This window comes from Mytilus trossulus, chromosome 9 (assembly GCF_036588685.1).
Source record: "Mytilus trossulus isolate FHL-02 chromosome 9, PNRI_Mtr1.1.1.hap1, whole genome shotgun sequence".
Classification (NCBI taxonomy): Eukaryota; Metazoa; Mollusca; class Bivalvia; order Mytilida; family Mytilidae; genus Mytilus; species Mytilus trossulus.
The window spans coordinates 77,537,485-77,564,944 of NC_086381.1; the positions used below are offsets into that span (position 1 = coordinate 77,537,485).

At 32.2% G+C, this 27,460-nt stretch overlaps 1 protein-coding gene and 1 long non-coding RNA gene across 2 annotated transcripts; both read left to right on the plus strand.

Annotated features, from left to right (window-relative positions):
- Positions 1-5,316: 5,316 nt before the first annotated feature.
- LOC134684953 (uncharacterized) lies at positions 5,317-22,650 on the plus strand. Its single transcript, XM_063544275.1, has 11 exons — positions 5,317-5,488; positions 9,006-9,236; positions 10,059-10,133; positions 12,305-12,415; positions 12,948-13,067; positions 13,930-14,084; positions 15,286-15,331; positions 16,534-16,764; positions 17,885-17,959; positions 21,700-21,807; positions 22,453-22,650. Exons 1-11 carry the CDS (start codon positions 5,417-5,419, stop codon positions 22,648-22,650), a joined length of 1,422 nt encoding a protein of 473 aa, XP_063400345.1. The 5' UTR covers positions 5,317-5,416.
- A 1,060-nt stretch (positions 22,651-23,710) lies between these two features.
- Positions 23,711-27,099, plus strand: LOC134684210 (uncharacterized). Its single transcript, XR_010101202.1, has 4 exons — positions 23,711-23,858; positions 24,651-24,696; positions 25,440-25,676; positions 27,041-27,099. It is a non-coding gene; the product is annotated as an uncharacterized LOC134684210 (long non-coding RNA).
- Positions 27,100-27,460: the final 361 nt, after the last annotated feature.

Below are 27,460 nucleotides of genomic sequence, written 5' to 3' on the forward strand. Positions count from 1 at the left end.
TGCTAGAACTACGGCTAGTGGAATACAATGATTTATATCTATTTAAATATTTAATAACAAAAAGTCAACGTATGCAGTATAACTGAAACTACCGTACCAAATGTGCTATAATAGTCTTAGAGTATAATATGTGAAATCCTTTTCTTAATGAACAATATTCCGTAAATCATTTTTTAAATTAATGTTAAGCTGACTTCAGTGTTTCTCCAAACAAAACGTTATTTTCATTATTAATCCATCAAAGACAAATTTGACAAGTATCAGTGAGAATTATATATGTCATTGAAAAATGAGTGCCAGAGGCGGATCCAGCCATTTAAAAAAAAAGGGGGGGTCCCAACCCAGGACAAAAAAGGGGGGTTCCAACTATATGTCCCCATTCAAATGCATTGATCGGCTAAAAAAAAGGGGGGTTCCAACCCCCGGACCCCCCTGGATCCGTCAATGAGTGCACCTAATTACAAGCCATCAACTTTTAAATATTTCAATGTGGTTTAAGTGTCAAGGAGACACCAACCCGACCAAAGAGCAGAGAAGAGCCGAAGTCCACTAAAGGGCCGGTCTTCATTGGATGCAACGAGAAACTCCTGCACCTGGAGTCGTGCTTCAGCTGGCCCCTAAACAAAAATGTATACTAGTTCAGTGATAATGGACGTCATACTAAACTTCGAAATATACACAAGAAACTAAAATTAAAAATAATACCACTGAGACATGGTAAAGTTTGCCTAAGCATGCATAAATGGTAAATTTTAAGGCCCCAACCCGTACTACCGTATTACATAGGATCACATGCAAATAAACATATATTTGTAAGGATCTCATTCTGATTTTAGTGGTTTGCGGTAAATAATGTTTATGTCGTGTACATATTATTATTTTGTACAGGTTATATTACTTGTACCACTATTTCATACAAGTTATTACCTGTACAAACCAATTGTACAAGTAATTACTAGTACATTTTTTACTGAGAAAAAGATAATAACTTGTACAAATCATTATTCTATATCTACCTTGGCCTATTTAATGTTCTTAACAATTCGTTTCCCTTTACATGTACACAAATAATACAAATACATTTTGACTTAGACTCAAAATTAAGGTGTAAAGATGCAAAACAGTGTAGAAAATATATACTCTGATGAAATAATTAACGTCTGGCATGACAATAAATCTTCTAACAATTCGGTACTCACATGGGTAAAATAAAGAGAGAAAATTAGTAATGTGAAGCATTTGTAAAAAAAGCCAAATTAAACACTTCAAAAGTATATCTACGGCAATATGGTGTTTTGAATGCAGCAAAAGCGAATTCACAAAGTGGAGAAAATTACTAGTTGTTGTACAGGTCATAAACTTTACCCTTTGATTAGGACAGTACATTCCAAAACATGATTAAAAGATTTAGAAATTGGCAACAATGTTTTAATACCAGTGAAAAGAAAGAGCAAGGTCCGATTGACTAGAAAAAACAAAGGAGTTGTACTGAATAATCATGATAATGCCAAAAATGGATATAGAATAGGGAAAAAAATTAATTGGTTAATCAAATCTAAAAAGATTCAGAGAAAATATTTGACAATGTTGGACATACACATGTACCAGAGAACATTGCGATTAAAGTCATGAAAGAAGTACAACTGCTATCTTTAAGTGGTGACCAAGGCCATGCAGTTATCATAGTGACAGTATGACAGGTACATGCAAAAGCTTATTGTGTAATTCCAGCTGTGATGCTTACTTGCATGTATTGTGCTAATGAATAGTAGATTTGCTCTATTAGGCTTTACTTTTGTTTCCAAAACATGATATAACATATGCAACTTTTTATTATGGTTTATGTTTTGAAACGAATGGTAGAAGGGTTTTATTGATGTTTTTCCTTTTAATGACTTTTGATAACCAGTACTCCGAAATTGAGTGGGCTGACAGCCAGCTGTTTAGCTGACACAAGGTGTCATGTTATCTTATGCTGTTACTTCAGCGCGTTCGTTGTTGGTACAGGTTATATTACTTGTACCACTATTTCATACAAGTTATTACCTGTACAAACCAATTGTACAAGTAATTACTAGTACATTTTTTACTGAGAAAAAGATAATAACTTGTACAAATCATTATTCTATATCTACCTTGGCCTATTTAATGTTCTTAACAATTCGTTTCCCTTTACATGTACACAAATAATACAAATACATTTTGACTTAGACTCAAAATTAAGGTGTAAAGATGCAAAACAGTGTAGAAAATATATACTCTGATGAAATAATTAACGTCTGGCATGACAATAAATCTTCTAACAATTCGGTACTCACATGGGTAAAATAAAGAGAGAAAATTAGTAATGTGAAGCATTTGTAAAAAAAGCCAAATTAAACACTTCAAAAGTATATCTACGGCAATATGGTGTTTTGAATGCAGCAAAAGCGAATTCACAAAGTGGAGAAAATTACTAGTTGTTGTACAGGTCATAAACTTTACCCTTTGATTAGGACAGTACATTCCAAAACATGATTAAAAGATTTAGAAATTGGCAACAATGTTTTAATACCAGTGAAAAGAAAGAGCAAGGTCCGATTGACTAGAAAAAACAAAGGAGTTGTACTGAATAATCATGATAATGCCAAAAATGGATATAGAATAGGGAAAAAAATTAATTGGTTAATCAAATCTAAAAAGATTCAGAGAAAATATTTGACAATGTTGGACATACACATGTACCAGAGAACATTGCGATTAAAGTCATGAAAGAAGTACAACTGCTATCTTTAAGTGGTGACCAAGGCCATGCAGTTATCATAGTGACAGTATGACAGGTACATGCAAAAGCTTATTGTGTAATTCCAGCTGTGATGCTTACTTGCATGTATTGTGCTAATGAATAGTAGATTTGCTCTATTAGGCTTTACTTTTGTTTCCAAAACATGATATAACATATGCAACTTTTTATTATGGTTTATGTTTTGAAACGAATGGTAGAAGGGTTTTATTGATGTTTTTCCTTTTAATGACTTTTGATAACCAGTACTCCGAAATTGAGTGGGCTGACAGCCAGCTGTTTAGCTGACACAAGGTGTCATGTTATCTTATGCTGTTACTTCAGCGCGTTCGTTGTTGGTCTATAATCTTCTAATCTTTAAAAAAAATATACTAATACACATTTAAAAAAAGGGGGGGGGGATAAACCCAATATGCAATTCAAAAATACATGTACTGAATATTATCGGACCATAGATGAATTATCACGTTGTGATTGGTTAAACGCCGTCACGTGGTGACCCCCTATGAGACCGTAGGGGGTTAGTAGGTTTCATAGGGGGTTTATGACGCGTTAATGGCGACGTCATCTATTAATGGTGTTGCGTTTCGTTGTTTATTTTTCAACAAAACGCCGCAGAAAAGTCCAGCGTCCGATAAATTCGTTATACGGTTAACTACTGACCCCCTACGGATCCATAGAGGGTGAATAAAATTCATAGGGGACTCGGCCTCCGGCCTCACCCCCTATGGATTTTACTAACCCTCTATGGATCCGTAGGGGGTCAGTAGCGAACCATATAACTTATAATATCTAATTTATGCAAAATAAACAAACACATAAAAAGATAAGAGAAAATGGTAAAAGAAAAAAATAATACCTGACACTCGAGGAAGAAATTTTAAGGATTTTTTTAGTCAGCAATGGCCAACATCGAAGGTCGTAATTGTTCACAATAATTATTTTAGTGCACAGGTTCTTTAGTTTACATAAGGATTTTCTGTACCTTTAAATTAATTTTATTGCGTAACATTTTACAATAAATTGATGATAAACATATTTGTGAAGCATGTATTTAAAACACGGTGTTAACAAAAGAACTTAATATTGACTGAATGAATTACTGGCATCGTATATAACACATCTACTTGGAGGGTCTAGATGGTGTTTCTAGAATTATGGACCATCATGTACAGAAGCAACAGAAAAACTATCTAAATTATATTTTTTACACAAAATTAGCAAATATTATAGTTCCCTTTGTGCATTCTTATATTTCCAAGTCATCGATAAATGTACGATCATTGTTACAAAAACTGAAAAACTCATAGATGTATGTACATAAAAGGTGATAATAAATAATTCTATATATTATATGTACATGTACTATAGTTTTAGTATGATGTCCATTATTACTGAACTAGTACACATTTTTGTTTAGGGGCCAGCTAAAGAACGCCTCCGAAAGCGGGATGTTATCGCTGTGTTGAGGACCCATTGATTGCATTCGGCTGTTTTCTGCATTTTGGTCGGGTTGTTGTCTCTTTGACACATCCCGGCCCATTTCATTCTCAATTTTATTTTATATGGAATTAGAACAAAATCATACAGAAAAATCATACAGAAGTTGAAAAAATGCATACACGTTTTTTTTTAGGTGACACGGGTGGGGATTTTATCCTCAATTGGTCTCGTTGGGCTGTTTTCTGCTTTTTGTCTGGTTGTTGTCTCTTTCACACAGTCCCCTTTCCATTCTCAACTTATATAGAAATAGAGAAAAATGCATATACAGTAAGAGAAAATGACAAATACTCAGAATTAGACAGAATCTGCAAACCCTACCGGATCACATGAGATCGCCCCGGTGTTAGAATGGGTCCAGTCTTTAGTTTCTGTGTAAACGTTTGTAGAATTGTTAGTATTTTCGCCTTTTTCTTGTATTTTGAGATGGTAATGTCTGTTTTTCTTAGACTTATGTCTTTTTTTTATTGGATATCTATGCAATCACGAATGGAGCAGTTTAAAAATGTAAAAGGGGGGGGGGGTGCTTTTTTTAACCGACCACCTTCCCCGTGAATGATAATGTATGTTTTTCTTAGGCTTATGATTTTTGATTGCATATCCATCCAGTCACGGATGAAGTCCGTTTTAAAAAGGGGAAAAAGGGGTCCAACCACCGGAATACACCTCCCTCTGGATGGGCTGATGTTATCGCTAATTTTTCTTAATCCACCCTCGCTCGGAACATCTCCTTCCGCCAATGTTATCGGTCTCTTTTTAATCCTCTTGCCAACGTTAAAAACTGTCATGCACTTATTCAATAATACCCATTTTACTTTTATTATATTCAGATATATGGAAATTACAATCAAATTTTAATTTAAATCAATTTGACACATGTCATTTCTTCAGGTTACCTATATAACAGTGAACAAGGAAGTCCTCGTTTGTATATTATATATACGTTTACAATCATATAAAACCAATATTTAAATATTTAAAGGAACATTTTTTGAACGATTCTTTTATTCAAACTTACAATGCCTCGATGCATTTTAAAGTAATATAAGTTTTAAAAACTTCTAATCGTCAACATTGATCATTTACATGTTGTAAATCAATATATAAAAAATACAACATTAGACAAAATTCAAAATGGCGAAAGTAAGACGAGGTCGTTTTACTCTTTCAACCAATATTATTATGACAGCATCATTAATCACTAGGGTAAGTTAATATACTTCTTAAAATAACTTATAATCTGAAATTGTTCGTTAAAGTTACTCATATACTAATGTAATATGAGACGGTCACTCGCTGGAGAGGCGGATTTTTTTTTTTGGGGGGGGGGGGGGAGGTGCCTGCCACCCTTTTGTCGTAAATGTCTCGTGTATAGGGAATTACTGGAGCGGGCAATGAGTGCCCCCTATTTTTATGAAATTTCTGGATCCGCCGGATGGTTTGCTTTGTAATGATAATATTAAATATATATTTATATATTTGTACGGAGCTATACATATTTGAGGAGCATTTGCATTTCCCATTGATGAAAAAATTATATAAAATATATTTTCGTCAAAAGAATTTTTTTGATTGTTTTATTTACTTGTAAATTCTTTTCGTCGTCTCTTGTTATTCTTTCTTTCATTGAATTACTAGGTTACACCCGCCACTATGATCTACTATAAAAAGATCAAATAATTTGTCTCTTTTTGTTTATTTTTGACATTTCACATTTCCTATTGATCATTTGGATTTTCTTTCTTTTATTTTAAAACACGGATGAAAAAAAAGATATAAAAAATACCAAAGGTCAAAACAAGGAAAATAAAATATCGGAAGGTTAAAACATGGACACTCGGGAGACAGCAAAAAAAAGGTCTACTATAAAATAAAGTGAAGAGTAAAGATGCAAAACTTAATAAATTATAGATTTTTTTCAAAAGGAAGTGGTCCGCATCAAAAAAATAAATAAATAATCATTTCAAATTACCTATAACGTTACATTTGATTAAACAAATGTTCGATTCGGCAAAAAAAAAACATATGCCTCTGCTACCTCATAGGTGTTTTTTCTTTTTTTCACTGCACCCTATGATATATTAGTACACCGGTAAAAGTGAACACATTGATGCTCAAACTGAATGCCGGGACATACACAAACAGATATAAACTTCGAGGATCTGATAACTGAAAACTGGACAAAAAATTTAATTTGCATCACAAGGAAGGTATTACAAATTTGAACAAAACAATAGCTGTATCAATATTGTTACTATCTGTACAGAAATACTTATTTACTGGACTGGTGACACCAGGGACAAACAGTCCAGCAAGCATGAAGAGGTATCAATATAGTGGTATAACTAACACCAATTGGCTCAAGGGGGTAAACCCGTTAACAAAGGGATGAACCCGGTAAGACATCTTTATGGCCCCAAAATTTAAGCGTTTTTACCAAAATGTTAAATTGTTAACTTTTACTTTAAATATTTATTGGAACGTAACATGAGCTGTTTTTGATAATACAATAGGCATGCATCTGGCACTAGCATCATTATTTCATGCAAAAATAATAGCATTCAAACTGTATGAGTGATCTGGAATAACTATATATACCCATAATGTGTTTATAAATTATATGACTTGAAAGAAAACGAAATTACAGTATTTCAAAAAGACACCACAGGAATTTGTCCAAAAGTATGTAGCGTCCACACTCATATGATTGAAGAACGGAATGGCAGATAGACGAACGGGAAGGCTTTATTGAATATGCCCCCAAGTGTCAGTTATGGGGGCATATAATCAAACCACTTATATTCTATAAACATACCCAACTATATCAGTCCTATTCAGGACCGATAACTCTGTCGATAGATATAATCGGGTATACAATATTGTTAAAACCAGAACAATCGTATTATACGACCTAGTTGGAATGTTTACAAAAATCGGGTATACAATATTGTTAAAACCAGACCAATCGTATTATACGTCCTAGTTGGAATGTTTACAAAAACTCTTCTTTTTTTTTACACAATTTAAACTTAATATCGATTCATTGCCTGGATTTAACTTTAAATGTTGAATTCAAAAATAAATAACAATAAAATCATATTCAATGATCGAAATTCATTTAAATTAAAATTTGAATCAGAATATTTCTTTAATAATTATAGAAACATATAAATATTTGAACGCCTTTTATGCAAAATATATTTTTTTAAAGAAATTTTCGAAATATTCATATTTTCCTAAAGTTTATTATGAAACAAAATTCTTCTGATTTGACACGGGAAGGAGAAGATATTTAATTATTTGTACATTTATGAAAACTTTTGTATATCACAAAATTTAAACTCTTGTAATACATGTATACACACTGACAGGATGTTGAATGTCACCTGGTTGCTTTTGGTTTGCACGTCTACCTGACAATATATTATGATGTAACATTATAACCCAAGTTAGATTTCACCTGTTCGGTCAAGGAATGAAATTTTAAAGGTACAGAATATTAATCTATTATAATTGGACATTGATTTTTTTCGCTTAGGATGAAAGGAATGTATAAATATATTTCTAAAGAAAGATAAAATATACAGAAAACACCTTTAAAAAAAGAAGAGATTTTTTTTTTATAGATATTGTAAACTTTTTTCTGACTCAGTATCTCCTGGATGAATATCTGTCAAAATAAATGTTCCCGTGTCACACATAAAATATTTTTTTTATTAAGAAATTTTGAAATCAATGACATCGAAATATCACTAAAGGAAAATAACAGAAATATCAGAGATTCTGTATGACAAATTAAATATACTCTAGGAAAGTCTTACTATAGCAATCTTTGATTTGATGCAACATTTCCAGATGATACATCAGCCGCCATTTTGAAAAATCTCGGAAAATACCCTTTTTTAAATCAATGTTTGACCGAATTTGCCCTGAAATTAAACTGTTTTAAGTAGTATTCATCGCAAGCTATATGTTTGAATATACTTAATCGATTTGCAAAGATTGTGTTTTATTTAAAGAATTTCTTTATTTGATGTAAAAGAAGACATGGGTATCGGTAATTTAGCATTGAGTCAACGGAGAAATGACGAGAAAAAGTGCATGTTTTACGATTCCGATTTGACCGAATTTAATCAAAAATTAAACTGTTAGGACCAACATTGTTTGATAGAAATGTGTTTGAATATCAAGGATTGATTTGCAAAAGTAAGAAAACGGGTCAGGTTTATGAGAAAAATAAACTTTATTGAAGCATATATGCATTTTATATGGGGAAATATAATACAAAATGGCGGCTATTATACGTCACAAAAGTCACGTGATGTCCAACTTAGTTGGATATGTTTGAGAATGGAAATGGGGAATGTGTCAAAGAGACAACAACCCGACCAAATAAAAAAACAACAGCAGAAGGTCACCAACAGGTCTTCAATGTGTATATAAGATGTTTTAAAAGACATACATGATATCTCACTCTGGATAATTCGTTAGCTACCAAGGGCTTTGCTCTCTCTCGAATCCAATACAAACAAATGTTATTACCTGAATCCGCTTGGGGCTCTTAGATCCCTACCCGAGGTTCGGTTGTTCACGTTAAAATGATCTAGCTACGCCACTCATAAATTCTCATATGATCAGCACCTGTAGCGGCTCTAAACCATTTCTAGAGATCTCACCTACACACCAATCATAATCATGATAATCTGAATTAATATCTTTCCAGACTCTGGCTTTCGGATACATAATGATGTCAATCTACATCAAAGTTGGCGATGATATTCTTGATGAAGACGTCATTAAAGTTGTGGATATGGAAGATGTAGCCGGCATGCCTCTTGGAACCACAATAAAATCCATAGTGTGGTCCTTGATTGGGGTTTTTGTTCTCGAACTTATTACTGGAATATTTGGTATATGGGGAGCTATTGGACGAAGTCAGCGGATGCTGGCGATAGTAAGTATTGCAAATTAAGTTATGTGTATAAAAAGACTCTTCTGCGTAGAAAATCGACATAAACAGTTTGCAATTCCTTAGAACTTGTATCTTCGAATTCAAATCTCATTTTTTTATTACTTTATACATACATTTTCGATTTCAAATCTCATTTTTTTAATTGCTATATACATACAAAATGTAGACTTTTGCGCTGACACAGTTTATTTGAATCATATAGAAATCATGTGTTTTATTATAATTTTTTTTCTGTTGGTTGGTCATGTTGCATCACTCAATAACTAACACATGCACGCATTGATTATAAAACCTTAACAGTAATAGAATAAAAAAGGAAAAAAAAATTCAATGAAAAGAAATCGAATGATTTATTGTTGTTTTCTTAATGTCCAGTGGCAAATATTTTTCATGCATATTCAGGACGATAAATATATGAAATCGAGCTACAGTAATCAACAAATTCATTATGATCATTGCAAATGAGGTAACTATTCCTGGAGCAAACGACAAAAGTGTAAATATTCACGATCGTCTCACATTCTGTTTACAAATTATGTAACCTGAAAGAAAACGAAATTAGAGATTTTTTTAAACGACGCGACATACTATGTGTCCAAAAGTGTATGGCCACCGCACTCACTTGATTTTCTTGCTTCGTTATACAATATATAAATAATAACTTATACATTTTATTATAACAGTCATCATCTTCTTAAGTAATAGAATACGTCAAGTTTATACAGTTAGCTGAAAACCAATATGTTTGAGAAAACTTTAAAAATAAAAATAAGTTTTTAATTCTGATTTTTTTTTTAATTACAGACAGTTTTGATGAGTTCATTGATGATTATAATATACAGTATATACTTAGTGATTCTTGCTATAGTATACCATCAGGTAAGTTCTTGTATATTTACATACAGCCCGTATCTTATGGATTTTGTATTTACATTGGGAACTTATTCGATCAATATATACACTACTATTGTCTGCTCTGTGGTCGGGTTGTTGTCTCTTTGGTACATTCCCCATTTCCATTCCCAATTTTACTAGTTTGTGTTAATTACTGTTTAGTAATATGTCTTTTGATTGAGTCCATTTCAGTTGATAGATTATGGTTTTTCTGTCTATGTTGTGTTGTTACACTATTATTTCAGCTTAGGGTGAAGGTTGGTATAATACTTAGTGATTCTTGCTATATTATACCATAAGGTTAGTATATACATAATACAGTGCAACCTGGCTAAACCGAATCCTGTATAAACCGAATCCTGTATAAACCAAACATGTTTTCACATGTGTGTTCTCAAGCACCTTCGTTTAAAAATGTATGAGTTGTGAATCTGATAAAACCGAACATCAGCTAAAACCGAACAAAATATTAAGTTCCAAAGAGGTTCGGTTTAAACAGGTTTCACTGTATATACATACAGCCCCTTTTTATGCATTTTGTATTTTACATTGTGTCATAGATCAAATTATTCGTTCAGCGTATAATCTCTAGTTTGTGTTAATTAATACGTCTTTTGATTGAGTTCGTTTCAATTGATAGTTTATGGTGTGTCTTTCTATGTTGGGCTGTTACACTTTTAGTTCAGCTAAGGGTGAAGGTTTGTATATACTAAACGTTTAAACTAGCTGCATTTGTTTAATAATACACCTGTCCTGAGTCAAAAACCCGATGTTCAGTGCTTGTCGTATGTTGATGTGGTTCATTTATGTGTTTCTCGTTTATTATATAGAGTAGACCGTTGGTTTTCGCGTTGAAATGGTTATATCAATTCTCATTTTTGGGGCCCTATGTAACTTGCTGTTTGGTGTGAGCCAATGGTCCTGGTTGAAGACTTTACTTTGACCTATAATGGTTTACTTTTACAAATTGTGAGAGGTGTCTCATTGGCACTCATACCACATCTTCTTATATCTATGTACTCATGATTTAAATACCACTATATGAGACAAAGCTCTGAAAGTGTCTTACGGTAGGCAATTAGATTTTACACAGGTAACTTTTGTCTATAAATAGTCGAATCTTCTGGAGTAAACAAAAACGTTAAACTGTTAAATGATATATACTACTTCATAATGTGTGACCTCACGTGTGTGGTAAAATTTGCTGATTGATGCACGTGGCTATTCTAGTAAATGAATTAATCTGCAAAGCGAGAGCACTTTCTATTTTCATCAACTAAGAGTCGACTGTAGCCCTTTTGAAAGGCTAATGCGTGTGAGGATACTTCATTTGATCTAATGTTTTACTGCCTTATTTGCACGAGGGTCTGGTGGCGTCTACAGAGTACAGAATAATGTTCAAAAATAAAGAATAGAGAAAAATGGATCAACATATGAATAATTGTAATGGGGGGCTATATTAAACATGCAGAGATATTATATTGGTTATTAAACTGCTTGTATTTCTCTGTTGTTAAATTGTTATTTTCATAACATCCAGTGGCAAATATTTCACAACTACTTCATGTTTAAACAGGAAGAGAAAAACATATTGACGTAATGATCTTGGCAAGTCTTTTACTTTACGGAGTTGGTTTGTATGTTTTGACTGACAAGCCGACATACTAAAGTATAAGGAAAGCACATCTGACGTCCGAAAGATATAAAGGACATTCTGTTAATTCGTTCTGATCTCCGTCATCGTACCATGTCTTCAGAGAATGATTTCCCCCTCTCAAAACGACAGATTTGACTTGATACCAAAATTTGAAGCTTGGAAATACTGAATTTTAAATATTCCATAGAAGGCATTGTTTACACCCAACAGCTTAAATTATTACCGGTCAAACCGGTAATCTCACATCTTTTGAATACAAACAATGGTTTAGTCAAAATTGATATTTGCATTTCAATTGAAATTCGTAAAAACAATACGAAGATTACAAATGTGTATTCGCAATCAGACCCCCCAAATATATTATATTTGTGCCATAACATGAAATTGTATGTTATCGAAGATATAAAACGCAATAAACGTAGAAATAGAATAAAATAGATATCTGTTCAGAATTCTTGACTAAGGTTAACCATAAACACGTCGAAATATATAATTGTAGAAGTCAAGCCTACGTGATACATTGTACACTTATACGCAAGCTTATCACCAAGGAACGAATTTTATGTCAAGCACATACTATTATGATACTTTTCCAAGCTTTTTATCTAAGGTAAGTTCTATCTTATTTTGTTATTGCATTTTTAAGAAGAGTATATAACGTCCTCAGTTTCAAATACCAAAAGGACATCTCCAAGTGTATGTTCAGTGACTATATTTGCTCGTTGAATTTATGCATACTAGAAAGAAAAACGCATAAGCGCGGGTATGAATGATGTTTTGTTTATGTATCAATGATTACAGCAAAGTCATTCTTTTTTAATATTACTACTAAATAACGTGTATTTGTTTTTAATTTAAACACATACTTTTGATTGGCTGACAATAATCGCGGAAGCCCTTCATACTTTTGGCGTACTAGTAATTACACCCATATGCTGCAACCACGAAATCTTTCGTTCATTTTTATGCATTATTTTACTTTTTTCATGGATAGCACATGCTGTCATAATTTTGAATTTTATACGGATATAAAATATTATTCTAGGAACCATTTTGAATTTTATGCGGAAATCAAATACAATTTTAGGAATACGTCCAATCATAATAACGGAATGTAATGTAGTAATTTATGTTCATTGTAGTTGGGATGTGAACAAATATACACGTCTGGTGTTTATTACTGCTATGAAAACTATAATGAACAACTAAGTAGTTACCTGAAGACCTATTTTGGTTTGATCGTAACATCTATCGTGTGTCAGGTACGTAATATTACTCAATTTATTTCACTTGATTGGGCGGAGTTTAACCGGTTCGCTCATTATAAACCAGTCCATCTATGGATAGGTGTTTTAGAATAATCTCATCAATGAAGTGTCCAGTCATTCTTTTGTAAATTTTTTGATGACACTGATAGGTAATTAGAAATCAGTTATAATTATAACGGCAATCATCCTTATCACACACATCTTCAAATAGACTCTCCACATGCAAATTAAAACGTTAGCTCCGCCCGATCAGTTGAAATAACATTGGTAATACGATTAACTCATTATAGATTCCAAGATTGATACGTTTTACTTCAGAGGTGCACGTCGTCTACAAAAGACTATCAATGACGCTCTTATTAGAAAAAGGTAAAAAGCCAAACAATGTGCAAAGATAAAGAGCAGTAAGGACACAACATTCCAAATGATTGGTACCAATATCGATAAATCAGCATCATATATAATTGAATAGTTTAAAAAAGAGTATGCTTATGTCTGCGAAAATACCATTATGTTGTAACTTTCTAAATACACTAATTGTATTACAAATAATAGACACCAAAGCTTCCATACATAAATCAATTGACAAATATTCTAGTTTGATATATCTGAAATACACCATTTTTTCTGCATTAAAAAGTTAATAAATATTCCTTCCTATGCCTTTAACAAGAAAACAATTACTCGGATAAACTTATTTTAGTATCGTGTTTGTATGTTGTCTCAAAATGCAACTTTTGTACAATTAATCATCTTCGATGAATATTACTATAGCTCATATTCAATAGATAATGATTCCTCCATTTTGAGAAAATCATGATCATGATCATGTGATGTTATATTTGTTTCGTTTTAGATAGTAACTATAGTTGCAGTAGAATATACATACAGGAAGTTTGAGTTTAAGGAAAAGAAACCGAGAATTTCAGACAACAAGTACTATTTACTGTTAACGTTACAGCATGGAATATTTCGAAGTTTTGCCATATTTGTTAGAGATAACTGGAAAAGGTAACTAAGGAATATGAATATGATATAGTAACAAATTGTTACAAAAAGAACAATATTTTGTTTACAGCATCATTTCTGTTATTGTATCCTATAGTTACACCAAACCCATTGCACTAAAAGTATTCACTTATAGGCATGAATAGCAAGACCTCGATTTAAATGAGTACCCGAATAACCCTTAAGCATGTGACAGTTCTATGTCGTCTTATAATGACAGTTATCACATGGTCCTATATGCAGAACACGCCGTCGCATTAATTGAAACCATTACTTCAAAATGTTTAAGCATTCCATGGAGGAGTTTGCCATAGCATAGACAAAAGAGGGACGAAAGATACCAAATGGACAGTCAAACTCACAAATCTAAAACAAACTGACAACTCCATGGCTAAAAATGAAAAAGACAGACAGACAAACAATAGTACACATGACACAATAAAGAAAACCAAAGAATAAACAACACGAACCCCACCAAAAAGTAGGGGTGATCTCAGGTGCTCCGGAAGGGTAACGAAAAGAGAGACGATGTTGTACTAGACACTTTATCAGAATGGGCTAAAGCTTTCTCTGATCTCTGATTAATATCCAGTCCAAAAGTTGAAAAAACTGTGTAAATGATCGACCAATGTCTGTATTCAGAGACAAAAAAGTTGTTCAAAATCTTTTATTTTTCCTGATAAATATGTTGTTGTTCCTGCGGACAAAGCTTCAAATACTAGAATAATTATTTTTGGATGTGAATCGAGTGTTTTGTAAAAGACTGAGAAATAAATGGGCATTCAGGTAATCCAACCTACTATTAAAGAGGGACGAAAGATACCAACGGGACAGTCAAACTCATATAACATTTTTGCAAATCATAAGTTTTTCATGACTTCCTTGAACTTTGATTTGAACTCGAACTCAGGACTAACCTCGTGTGTATTGGATACCCAACCCTCACAAAATTCCGTTTAACAACGTTACATTGCCGGCTTACCTACAAAGGAATTTTCTGCTATAGATGTTTTGCTTTTGTGTTCTAGACGACATATTTTTTGAAATCATTATGCTTTAGTTAATCATTGACAATAAATATCTCGAATTAATCAGCATTCCTATGAGAACGAACTGTTCGCATCAGTTCTTATTTTCATATGTGTCAGAAATCTTTCAGACAATTTTCTCTTCAGTGAAAAATTCAAATTCATTTCAATTTCAGGTCTAAATTGATGTTTATATCAGTAAGCTTCAAGATTTGTTCACTTGTAAGTATGAATTATTTGAAAACACTTAATCGATATATATACTCGTAAATTGAAGTATGATAATAATAATTGAGTCGATTGGAACATAAAAGGAACAAGGATTTAAAATATTTTCAGGAACATATACTTGGTATTAATGACAGCCTGACACGTAAATATGAAAACAATATGTAATAAAAATCATGCGTTCGAAGAGCTTTTCTAATTATGACTTAGCTAAAGGTTTTAACCAATGTTTTTTAATAATAAAAAAAAAAGGCCGATCGCAAATATTTCACACGAAGAACACACATGCATGGATGTCCAATTGATACTATTGCATAGGTAATATCATCAGCTTCATACATGCCATTTTTCATATTAATGATATTTACAGATAGTTTAAGGTCTGATGTCAGACGAGAACTGATAATACATCTGATATCATAAATAACATTTTATATATATATTTTTTATCATATGCACAACAATGATGAACAGTTTATTATATTGATCCTTTTAAGGGGTTCTCAAGTAAAAGTTAAAACATTGAAAAGTTTACGGACGTCAAATATAACAACCCCGATATGAAATCTTCCTTTCATATGCCTCTATACAGGACACATTCAATAGTATGATATATGTTTCAAATTACGGATTACAAATGAATCGAATTTTGTGATTGGATAACAGAAGAACATATATTTCAGTTTATATTTAGGAAACTGCCAGGGCATATACGACGATTATAACCCAACAAGAACCTTGAAAACGTAAAAAAAATCAACAAAATATAATGAACACTGTTTGGAAATATCCGTTATATGTAAATTACCTTGCTAGATTATGCTGCAAAGTTGAGTATGACATTACCAGCTAAATGGGCATCAGAAAAAATGGAATTGTCTCGTCTTTATAAATCTTATAAATATCTGTTTCCTAATTTTGGTTTGTAACCTACTTTACTGTGTTTTTCACTGAAAACGTACCATTGGGGTGTATTTTTCGGAATTTGCCGAGTGACGTCGAAATGCTATGTAATAACTTTACGATAAGGCACGAGATGATAACCATAAGCAGTCGATATTTTTTCACATCATCCCGCTAAGACCTATTTCGAGGAATATGGGATTCACGTAAATGTAAAGCTGCTTCTATGATACTGCTAAGTTATAAGTCATTTACTCCTAGTATATGATAATACGCATTATTTGGATTTTCAGGTAATTGGAACCGGACTACTAGGGCTTGGACTAACTCTGATTGGAGATAAATTCATAAATAATTCAGCATTACGATATATATTTAGACAAATACAATTCCACAATTATTATTTCTATGACATTCTGGTGGGTTTAGCTGCTTCAGCTGTAGCGATTGGCATTTTAACGATGGTTACATCTATAACTGGTTTAATTGGTTCATGGAGAAAGTCATCAAAACTATTGATCACGGTATGTAAACGGGAAATTTATAAATTTTATATGTAAACGCATACATGTAAATAAAGGCAACAGTAGTATACCGCTGTTCAAAACTCATAAATCCATGGACAAAAAACAAAATCGGGGTAACAAACTAAAACCGAGGGAAACGCATTATATATAAGAGGAGAACAACGACACAACACCGAAACGCAACACACACAGAAACGGACCAAGCATTAGACAAAATACCACGAGAATAACAAATATGACATCAAAACCAAATACATGAATTTGGGAGAATCAAGAACCGTGCCACGTTCTATCTTGATATCTCAAAAGTAAGAAAAAACAAACGACACAACATTAAAATGCAACACACACAGAAACGAACAATAATATAACAATGGCCATCTTACGTGATTGTGGACGGCGCTAACATACTTTTATATTAAAAAAAAGATGTGATATGATTCCCAATAAGACAACTCTCCACAAGAGACCAACATGACAAAGAAATTTTAAAACAACTGTAGGTCACCGTACGACCTTCAACAATGAGCAAAGTTCATACCGCATAGTCAACTGCTGTAGATCTTCAAGGCTTCAGTTAGGACACAGTTTACTACAAAAAAAGGTACTCAGAAAAACTTACAAAGACCGTAGATAACTCAGTGTTGGCTACAGGGTGCAGTAAAAAAAGTATCATTAATGGCATCTATAAGAATGAGGAGATATTCATATGGTAGTATGTGGAAGGAATGCTTTCTATGTTGATTATTCACCATACCATTGCTTCCATAACTATTGAGTATTCTATCTTTGTATCCGAACTTGGTATAATGTATTACATAATAATGTAAATAAACTCATCATAGATACCAGGACTAAATTTAGTATATACACCAAACGCGCGTTTCGTCTATAAAAGGCTCATCAGTGACTCTCGAATCCAAAAGCCCAAACACATGAAACGAATGGATGACAACTGTCATATTCCTGACTTGGTACAGACATTTAATTTGTAGAACAATTGTGGATCAAACCTGGTTTTTAAGCTCACTTGAACAGAATTATTTAAATCATTTCCCTTGCATTATGGTAGTTCATTTCATAAATAAGTTTCTCTTTTTATTCTATTGTTTTGCAGAGTTCTGTTATGTCGAATATTTTACACATTCCTAGAATCATTGCTATAATCATATGGATTTATCTAGTAGAAGAGGTATGTATATTTATGTGGTTTTTAAATTTTATTTTTTTTTAATTACAAAACAGTATGATTTTCTTCCCTGCAAACTTCGGATAGAGAATACCTTGATAAAGCCAATCTTTTACAGTAAAAAATTGTACCGTTAATGTTATTTCCCCCTACTAATCCCCGAGGATATCACCAGCCTAATAATCAATACATGAGTACTGCCATTAAAATACAGATATGGTTGGTTGAAATTTGCAGTAACAAAAGGTGTAGGTCCTGAATATATGAAAGATTTGAACTTATTTAGTCATAAGAGACGCCCAAATTCAAGTTTGAATATGAAAATTCTACCAAATATGCTATAATATGTCACTTTTCAGATGTGTTTTTTTGTCATACATGAAAGTGGCCACTTCCGTTGTTCAGTCTCAATCTTGATATATGTTATGTATTATCATCAAATACAACTTACATTAAAATATCAAGAATGAACACAAATACTTTTAGAATATTTTGGCCTCGATTATGCTTAAAGAAACATTAATGCTCGAAACTCGAAACTGGTGCAGTACAAAGGGTATCAATAATTTCAGTTATGAGGAGGTGAGTCTATTAAAATGGTAGTATGTGAAAGGAATGCTTTCCATGTTGATTATTCAGTCACCATACCATTGCTATTATAACTATGAGTATTCTATCTTTGTATCCGAACTTGGTTTAATGTATAACATAATAATGTAATTTAACAGTCATGACTTGAGATACTTGAATTGTCGAATGCGCAATTGGTGAAATAAAATTGATGAAATAGAATTTGTACCTTGAAAGCTGTCATAATAACTGAGTCTCCGATGGAATCACCAACCAAGTAGCCAGGTCCTGACATAAAAATACCGATAATGTTGTACTTAAACTGCTTTTAAAATTTTCCAAATCATTTGAATTAAGGAATATATCTTCATCATGCCTATAAAGGCAACAGTAGTATACCGATGCTACTAGTTATGGTTCCTTTTCAATGATAACATTTGCTTCTAGTCCTTTTTTAATTTGTGTGTTTTTCAACGTTAATACTAGATTTTCATGGTTTTGGAATTTCCCTTTTTGATTATCACTGAAAGGACGATAGTTGTAGAATTGGTACAGTTAATGTCATTATCATAATCAATCTATATCTTTTATGGATGTATGACTAGCACCTTTTTCATATACATAATGTTTAAGTTTTGAGGAAATATTTTTTTAGACACGAACTTTGACATATAATAATAAAACATGTAGGAATCAAATCTATGGCGGGTTCCAAATATATTGCAGTTTTCTGATCTATGGCAAATTTGACGTCATTCAATTCCAAATCTATGGCAGATTTTGTAATTTCCTAATCTTTGGTGGATGTTTTGTTGTTTCAAACTATATGTAAAATTTTTGTGCAAATGAAAAACAATGCAGTGCATATGACCAATAACTTGTCTCAGCGTCACTGATGAGTCTTATGTAGACGAAACGCGCGTCTGGCTTACTAAATTATAATCCTGGTACCTTTGATAACTATTTACACCACTGGGTCGATGCCACTGCTGGTGGACGTTTCGTCCCCGAGGGTATCACCAGCCCAGTAGTCAACACTTCGGTGTTGACATGAATATCAATAATGTGGTCATTTTAATAAATTTCCTGTTACAAATCTTTGAATTTTCGAAAAGCTAAGGATTTTCTTATCCCAAGATTACCTTAGCCTGGCGTACTAAATTATAATCTTAGTACCTTTGATAACTACTTAAACAAGTGGAAATGTACGGGATCATGTCTAAAAACATTTATGAAATACACATTTTATAATGGTCAATCAAACCGTGATGGCAACCAACACATTTTGTAAATGATGAATTCATGCACCTGATTGTACACTTCAAGATTGAAATGATGTGCTAATAAACATGTTCTAAAATGTGCGCTGTACCTGTTTAACTCATTAATTAAACCAACTAGTAAGTCACTTAGTAAACAATATGACAGTCTTTTAAAAAAAAATGAATAATTTATAATTTGAATTTTCAAATAAAATTTATTTCATCGTTAATACATCTTTTTAAATCTAATGACGATTTGAATCAAATCCAATTTGGTATCTGACTTCGGCCGGTACATCACCTTTCACCCCTCTTCCGATGATGATGGAAGTTGTTAACGACCTTGACTGGTTATACAGCCCTCTTCCGGATAATAGGTCACATCTTTCTTTAAACCGTCCGCAAATTGTTGTCGAGGGAAATACCATCATATAGAAAGGTTTCAAATCTATGGCTTGCGCCATCGGTAGCGGCTGCGACGATGTAAAATGGCTAATTCAATTGTGACGTTATATGTTACTCTTTTCCCGGAAAATGAAATAATTTAAAAATCCGCCATATATATTTGATTTGTTGATTTGATAAGATGCCCAAATAATACTATCTAGTTGTTTTTAATTTGTCTACAGGTATGTAGAACCATATTATAAGACAATCGTAAAATTTTGGATAGCATGTACGGTTTTAACGTAAAATAAAGGCAGCAGTAGAATACCGAAAGTATATGCGATAGTCATAAATCGATTAACAGAAAACAATTCCGGTTTACAAACCAAAATGCAATTCACATCAACTATAAGAGGAAAACAACGAAACGACCGAAACACTGAAGTGCAACATGAAACCAAAACGACAATGCAATACACACAGAAACGAATTATAAGATAACAACTGCCATTTGTTAGACTTGGTACAGGATATTTTAAGAAAAAAAATGGTGGGTTGAACCTGGTTTTGGAGCTAGCCAAACCTAGCGTTTTATGGCAATGTTAAATACAACACTAAAATGACAACATTGCATGACAGGACTACAGTACAAAGAAATGCAAGAACATTCAGGACAGAGAAATACCCAAATAAACATTACAATATGACATTTGGACATGCTAAAAGGTACCAGGCTTATAATTTGATACACCTTACGTGCGTTTCGTCTGCATAAGACTAAAAAGTGATGAACAGTTCCACTTGTATTTATTTCACTGTCTTGATATTATTTTAGTGTTGTAATTGTTTTTGAAATCATACAAAATTAAATGCAAAGCCTCAAAGTGAAGCCTTGAAGTGTTGAGGGGGCTCGCAAGTCTAAATCATTTTTTATTTTATTTAATATAGGATTCCTCTTTATATTTCCAGAAATGAACTTTATACTAAATAGAAAAATGAAATAAAAAAAATGGGGTCACCGTTCATTTACGCTCACAATCTGCCTTCCAAAGAAGCATACATTTTTGTTAATGTCATTTTTTTCTGTTGAACTAATAGGAGAAATAGCGGTAATATCGAAATAAAAAAGACCTAAATTACAGAAATCGCTTAAATTTTACAATTATTTCGTTAATGCACAGCTTATTCAAGAACAACAATAAAAATTTTAAGTCACCGATGAGTTAAAAAAGATATTTCAATTTCAATGCCAAAAAACGGCATTTTGCACCAAAGGGAGATAATTTGGAGCTTTTTTTTTTAATGATATCTATATTTTTAAAGTCAACTGGGGCCAACATGAATTGTTTTTTGGAATGATTTTTGTACACCATGATAAAGAAACAACTACTTAAGGTAATAAATAAAATTTGTAATGAATAATTATTGTTTAATTTTTTTTCTGAAAATCTTATACCCGCGAGTCTCCTTAAGATGAAGCAAAAATTTTTGGCATTTATGAACAAAAGCGTAATTTTTTTTTAGATTGACGATGGTATGAAATATCAACTCGATGTACAACAGCAAGGTTACTACTACGGCAGCGGTAGCCAGAATACACTCACAAGAAATTGGAATGAAATGATAATGACAGTAAGATTTTAAACTGTGTTCGATTGTTAACATTTTCCGTATGCGTGTGGTGTCTTTGTCTACTTCTATTTATCATCTACGTTTGATTAAACTGCCTCTATGTTACAATCGTTAAATTATATCAATCGCTTAGTTTGTTTTTTTTACAAAACACGTCATCACGAATCATGCTGGTGTTTATCTATGTATTAAATAGTATAAGCTGCGGTAAAACGTCTGTGTGACATCGATAAATAAACTATGAAATCCAAAAGCAAGTATAACAAATTAACTCTTGTGGCAAACATTGACATTCAACAAAGGGAAGCAATTAAAACATTTCGAAAATTTAAATCTTAATATCGCAATCAACGTCACGAATTAAAAAAAAAATAACATGATTTTTAGAATTATGAAAAACAGGTTAAAATAGTTTATTATGTTATCATAAGTTATAATAAAAAACGAACTAATGCTTTTTAATCATAGCATTGCTGTAAGAACAGAACAGTCTAAACAATATGACAACGTAAAGCCTTCAACAATTAGCAAAGTTTAAACGGTATAGAAAATCATCCCCTTGTATGTCAAAATGTGAAACAGTTCAGAAGAGAACTCACAGTAATACTGGTAAAGTTGATAAATCTGAAGATATTTTATTGACAGTTACAGTGCTGTGGAGTAAATTATTATTACGAAACTTGGTCCAGAACGTATGGAAATAGATTTTGTTGTACAAATGCTCATGAAAGTCGTATGGATCCAGGAAGCCATTATAGCAATACTGATACTAATATTTTGTCTCATTTTGGTGGATGTTATGAGCACAAAACAGATGTAAGTTTAGAAATGAAAGTAGTTTGAAATTTGAACTAGTAATACGGAATATGACATAAAAAAATATACAATATAGATAATTTTGTCATTTTGTGTAATTTCCTTTTCAAACAACCACACACTCAAATTGATCGAGTTCGTAAGTTGTAATGGCGATGTCAACATCGTCGCCATTGTCAGAAATGATTTGATTTCTGGACGATAATATGGGTATCAGTGAATGAATCTCTATGAAATTGTGTTACAAGATTATGTTGGAGTTATTATCCGAATTAATCTGTTTACGAATGAGTGACCATAACGGGCCATAAGTTGTTGTTACAGTACAATACCTTTTTGTATGAGTCTATTTATTTTTACCATTATGTGCCATATCTGAAAATAAAGGTTCGGAATGCTTTTGGAGGGCATGAACATACCGCTTAGTTTTATGGGACCAAATAAAGACAACATAAGTATATCACTATTCAAAAGTCATAAATCGGCTAAGAGAAAATAAATCCGATACGAACTTTAACCGAGGGAAACACATCAACTGAAAGAGGAAAACAACAGAAACACCGAAGGACAACAACAAAAAAAGGCAATGTATCATATATATAGAAACGAACCACTTTTTCTTCTTGTATTTAGTCGAATAATATATAATTGCAACAATGTATGTTTGTTTTAGACCTGTACAGATGTCATTTTATTTAAAACCAGAATGTACATTGGTTGGTTCCTAGCAATTGTGTTGCTGCAGGTAGTCATTGAGGTAAGCATTTAGTAAAATAACCTGTATATACATTAAAGGTAAGTGACAATATTGTTTAGCAAACTCAATTATCGAACCTGACCTTAATTCCAAAATAGTCTGCTACTTAGTGTTGCTAGAATTTATTTAGCAGGAATTTACAAGTACAAGACACTGAAAAAAGAACTGTTTGTCGTGGTTTCAAATTGACAAGATTGAAAGCGTAAATATAAAAAAAGGCCTTGCATTCCAAAAATACTAAAATGATAATTAAACATTCTCGTACAATAAAAATTATTTGAACATGACAGAAAAAATTGCTTCCTTTAAACTTGATGTTTTGATAGATTTTAGGTTTGATATTTGCTAACAAAGAATATCTGTTTATATCTACACTGAAAAACGTGGAAACCACGACGGAAAATGAATCAACTGCAACATCAATTTTCAGGACAGCATTTCAAGGGATACAATCTTTCCTCGTGAATAACTGGAGAAGGTCTGTGGTTTAATTAGTTACAGGTTCAAATGAACACATATACAATTTGTATCGATAGTATTATATTTTGATAATTAATAATTTTTTCTGAGGAGAAAATGTGATAAAAAATTTCTAATAAGATTTTCGACATTTTTATTCTAAATATATAACACATTTGTACTCATAGGTCAAAGTTATGATATTATTTTTTAATCTGATACATATATACAATATGAAGCATCAGTAGTTTACCCATGTTAAAAAAATCTTAAATCAATGACTATTACACAGAATACATAAAAATAGAAAAACAATAATCGCAATTAACCCGAACAGAGTGAGACTATGAGGGTCGACTGAATTAAATAAGTTCCAGATAATAAACTGATGTTTTAAAGGACAAGGTACGATAAGGACAACTTATTGCCAAAAGTAAAATCAAAAACACAATAAGAGAAATACTGACATCACGATGATTTCAAACAGAGCGAGACAATGCGCGTCGACTGGATATTTAACTGTATGTGATGAATTCTAGGTGATACTAGTTATCAAACGTACCAGGATTATAATTTAATACGTCAGACGCGCGTTTTGACTATATTAGACTCATCAGTGACGCTCAGTCGAAATAGTTATGAAGCCAAACAACTTCATAATTACCAAACAAGTACATAGATAAACTTATCCACCGATCTTTGCCACAAATAAAACAAGTCAAATGATCTCACATATCGACCTTAACAGTTCGATAGTATCGAATTAACAATGTTGATAACAAATTATAATCCCATAACTGTTTTGTTTCAGATCAAGAATTACATTGGTGTATCTCATTTCACTTATAGTTTTGTTTGTGAGTTAACTTTAAAACCTTCTTAACATATGACAATTAGTGACAATTAGTTTATGATAATTGATTACAAAGAGAGAAGAGTTATCCCAATGAGACATTCAAAACTCATAAGTCAAACAAAAAGCTGACAATTGCATAAGCCGAAACATGACGAAAAGACAACCAGCCCATAAAACACGACATGACCTCGGCTAAACATGAAGGGTAACAGATCTAGCTCAACGTGTGACCACCGTTGTGTGACCCCTACACGTAGTATCAAGTTATTAGGCATCGTTGACATAGGTATAACAAAATAGCCTATAAGCAAAGCATCAATTATGCGAATTTTCTAATCATAAAACTGTGAATTTATGAAAACGATACAGTGTTTTCATTACCGAGGATAGTCAAGACAAATACCGATAGAAAGTGCACACACATTTAAAAATTAAAAGGACAGAGAAAAACTTTTTAAACTAAAGTAAATTCTACACAGACCACTTTTAAGCAGAGGTGAGAGTTCAGACTCTACGATTTAATCTCACTCCACATGTGGTACCATCATGTTACTCATTATAAGTACGGTGACTCGGGTATTTATGGGATGCTACAATGAGAAAAAAACATATTTTGAAAATAAGCGATTATCACAAACTGATAATTGATTATGTTTCACGTCATTTATACTGCCAAATCATTTCCAGCATATTTTAATTTTTGTACATAGTCATTTTTGTTATCATCACCTATATCCATTTCAGATATCGAATGTTGGTTTACTTGGAATAGCAATAAACATAAGATATGATACTGTGTTTGGAAATTCAGATATCCAGGACATACTTTCGAGATTTAGTATAGCAAATCACACTTTCAGCAAAGCTCTCAACACGTTTTCTATCGTGGTTTCAACTTTTTCGTCATTGTCGATTGTTGCAATTATCTACTCTGTTGTTGCCATTGTTTCATGGAGATGGAGGAGAATATTTTTATATACAGTATGTTATCTTGTTTGTATAAACATGATTCACATATGCTACTATAAACACATAAACAATAAAAGCATGCCTATATACGAGGAGAAAAATTTGAGCAAGATGTACCATAGTTTTCAGTGGTACTTGTACATATATCGAAGAAGGTTAAAGTTTTATTAATACACAAACTAACAAATAGGACGTGCACGGATTTGGTCACTAAATGAGTTAGTCAACTGTCTAGAGTAACTTATACACTAAGAAACCATATTAATCAATAATAATCCGGTTCGCGATGTGCAATGCCGGACCTTACACATTTTAGGTCGTTTTCCATTATCTTTGGAAAATGACTGTACCAAGTCAGTAATATAATTGTGTTTTTTATTGGTTTCTTTGGGTGATGAAGTCTAATTTTTGTTTGTTTGAAAGTACTCTCATTTTGAAATGAACCTTGTAAATTTGAGAGATTTTTGAACTAAGTATTGAGTTATTTTAGATATAAAGTGGCATTTGTCGAGACAATACCTGCATAACAAAACAAATATCAGACAAATCGTACCATCGTCAATTGCAATAATATAATGACTATATAGATATAGGAAGATGTGGTGTGAGTGCCAATGAGACAACTCTCCATCCAAATAACAATTTAAAAAGTAAACCATTATAGGTTAAAGTACGGCCTTCAACACGGAGCCTTGGCTCACACCGAACAACAAGCTATAAAGGGCCCCAAAATTACTAGTGTAAAACCTTTCAAACGGGAAAACCAACGGTCAAATCTATATAAACAAAACGAGAAACGAGAAACACGTATATATTACATAAACAAACGACAACTACTGTACATCAGATTCCTGACTTAGGACAGGTGCAAACATTTGCAGCAGGATTAAACGTTTTAATGGATCCAAATCTTCTCCCTTTTTCTGAAACAATATCATAACATCACAACATAGAAACACATACAATAAAATATCAATTGGCAGACTTAACTCAATAAAAAAAACGTATGATTACACAATGAACGAATAAATTTGATCTGCGATATCTGAATACAAATGCACAGTAAATTAAATATTAGAGACAAACATTCATGACCAAAAAGCTAACAAACAAATTCAAACACACTGAGAAATATTTAACCAATCAATGTTCACTTTAGAAAAAAAAACGTTTTTTTTATAATCTTGAAGTTTATACAAATGTTGTAAGAATAAGTGAAAAATTGAAGATATTACAAATAATCAAAGCTTGATATGGCTGTTAAGATGATCAATTGATTTTCCCCACCGTTATTTACTGAAATCGGTGTATGTTTATATTTAAAGGTACAAACCAATAAAATTCCAGTCTAAGAACAGGTTTAAATATCATTTCAGAGTGCTGGATTGTGGAGTGTTATATTGGTTGCAAATATAGTACAGATAGGTCTATGGGGGAAATTTATCACGAGTGTAAGTCATATTTTTTCAATTGTACATACTAAATTGAGAACCGTCACATTTCTTAATTGGATACAGAAAGTACCGGTACATTATCCCGGCGTTGTTAAACATATATTGTATTGTATATTTAGATTGGAACTAGGTAGTCATTGCTAGTTTCAAGATTATTAAATGCATACACTATATAATTAATATGTATCCATTATTTCTATATTGTTCCATTAAGAAAAAAATGTATTTCCGGAGAAAGAATGGAGAGAAGACAAAATAAGAAATAAATAGAAAACAAAATAAAAATAAAACTAATAATAAAAATACATTAAATAATAAAAGTAAAAAAATATAGAAAAGAAA

Bases quoted from the DNA above. Each gene is read 5' to 3' on its own strand.
- LOC134684953 (XM_063544275.1), top strand. From the start codon at position 5,417: ATGGCGAAAGTAAGACGAGGTCGTTTTACTCTTTCAACCAATATTATT. The intron at 9,237-10,058 runs GTAAGTATTGCA...TTTTAATTACAG, and splicing joins GTCAGCGGATGCTGGCGATA to ACAGTTTTGATGAGTTCATT. The intron at 17,960-21,699 runs GTATGTATATTT...ATTTTTTTTTAG, and splicing joins GGATTTATCTAGTAGAAGAG to ATTGACGATGGTATGAAATA.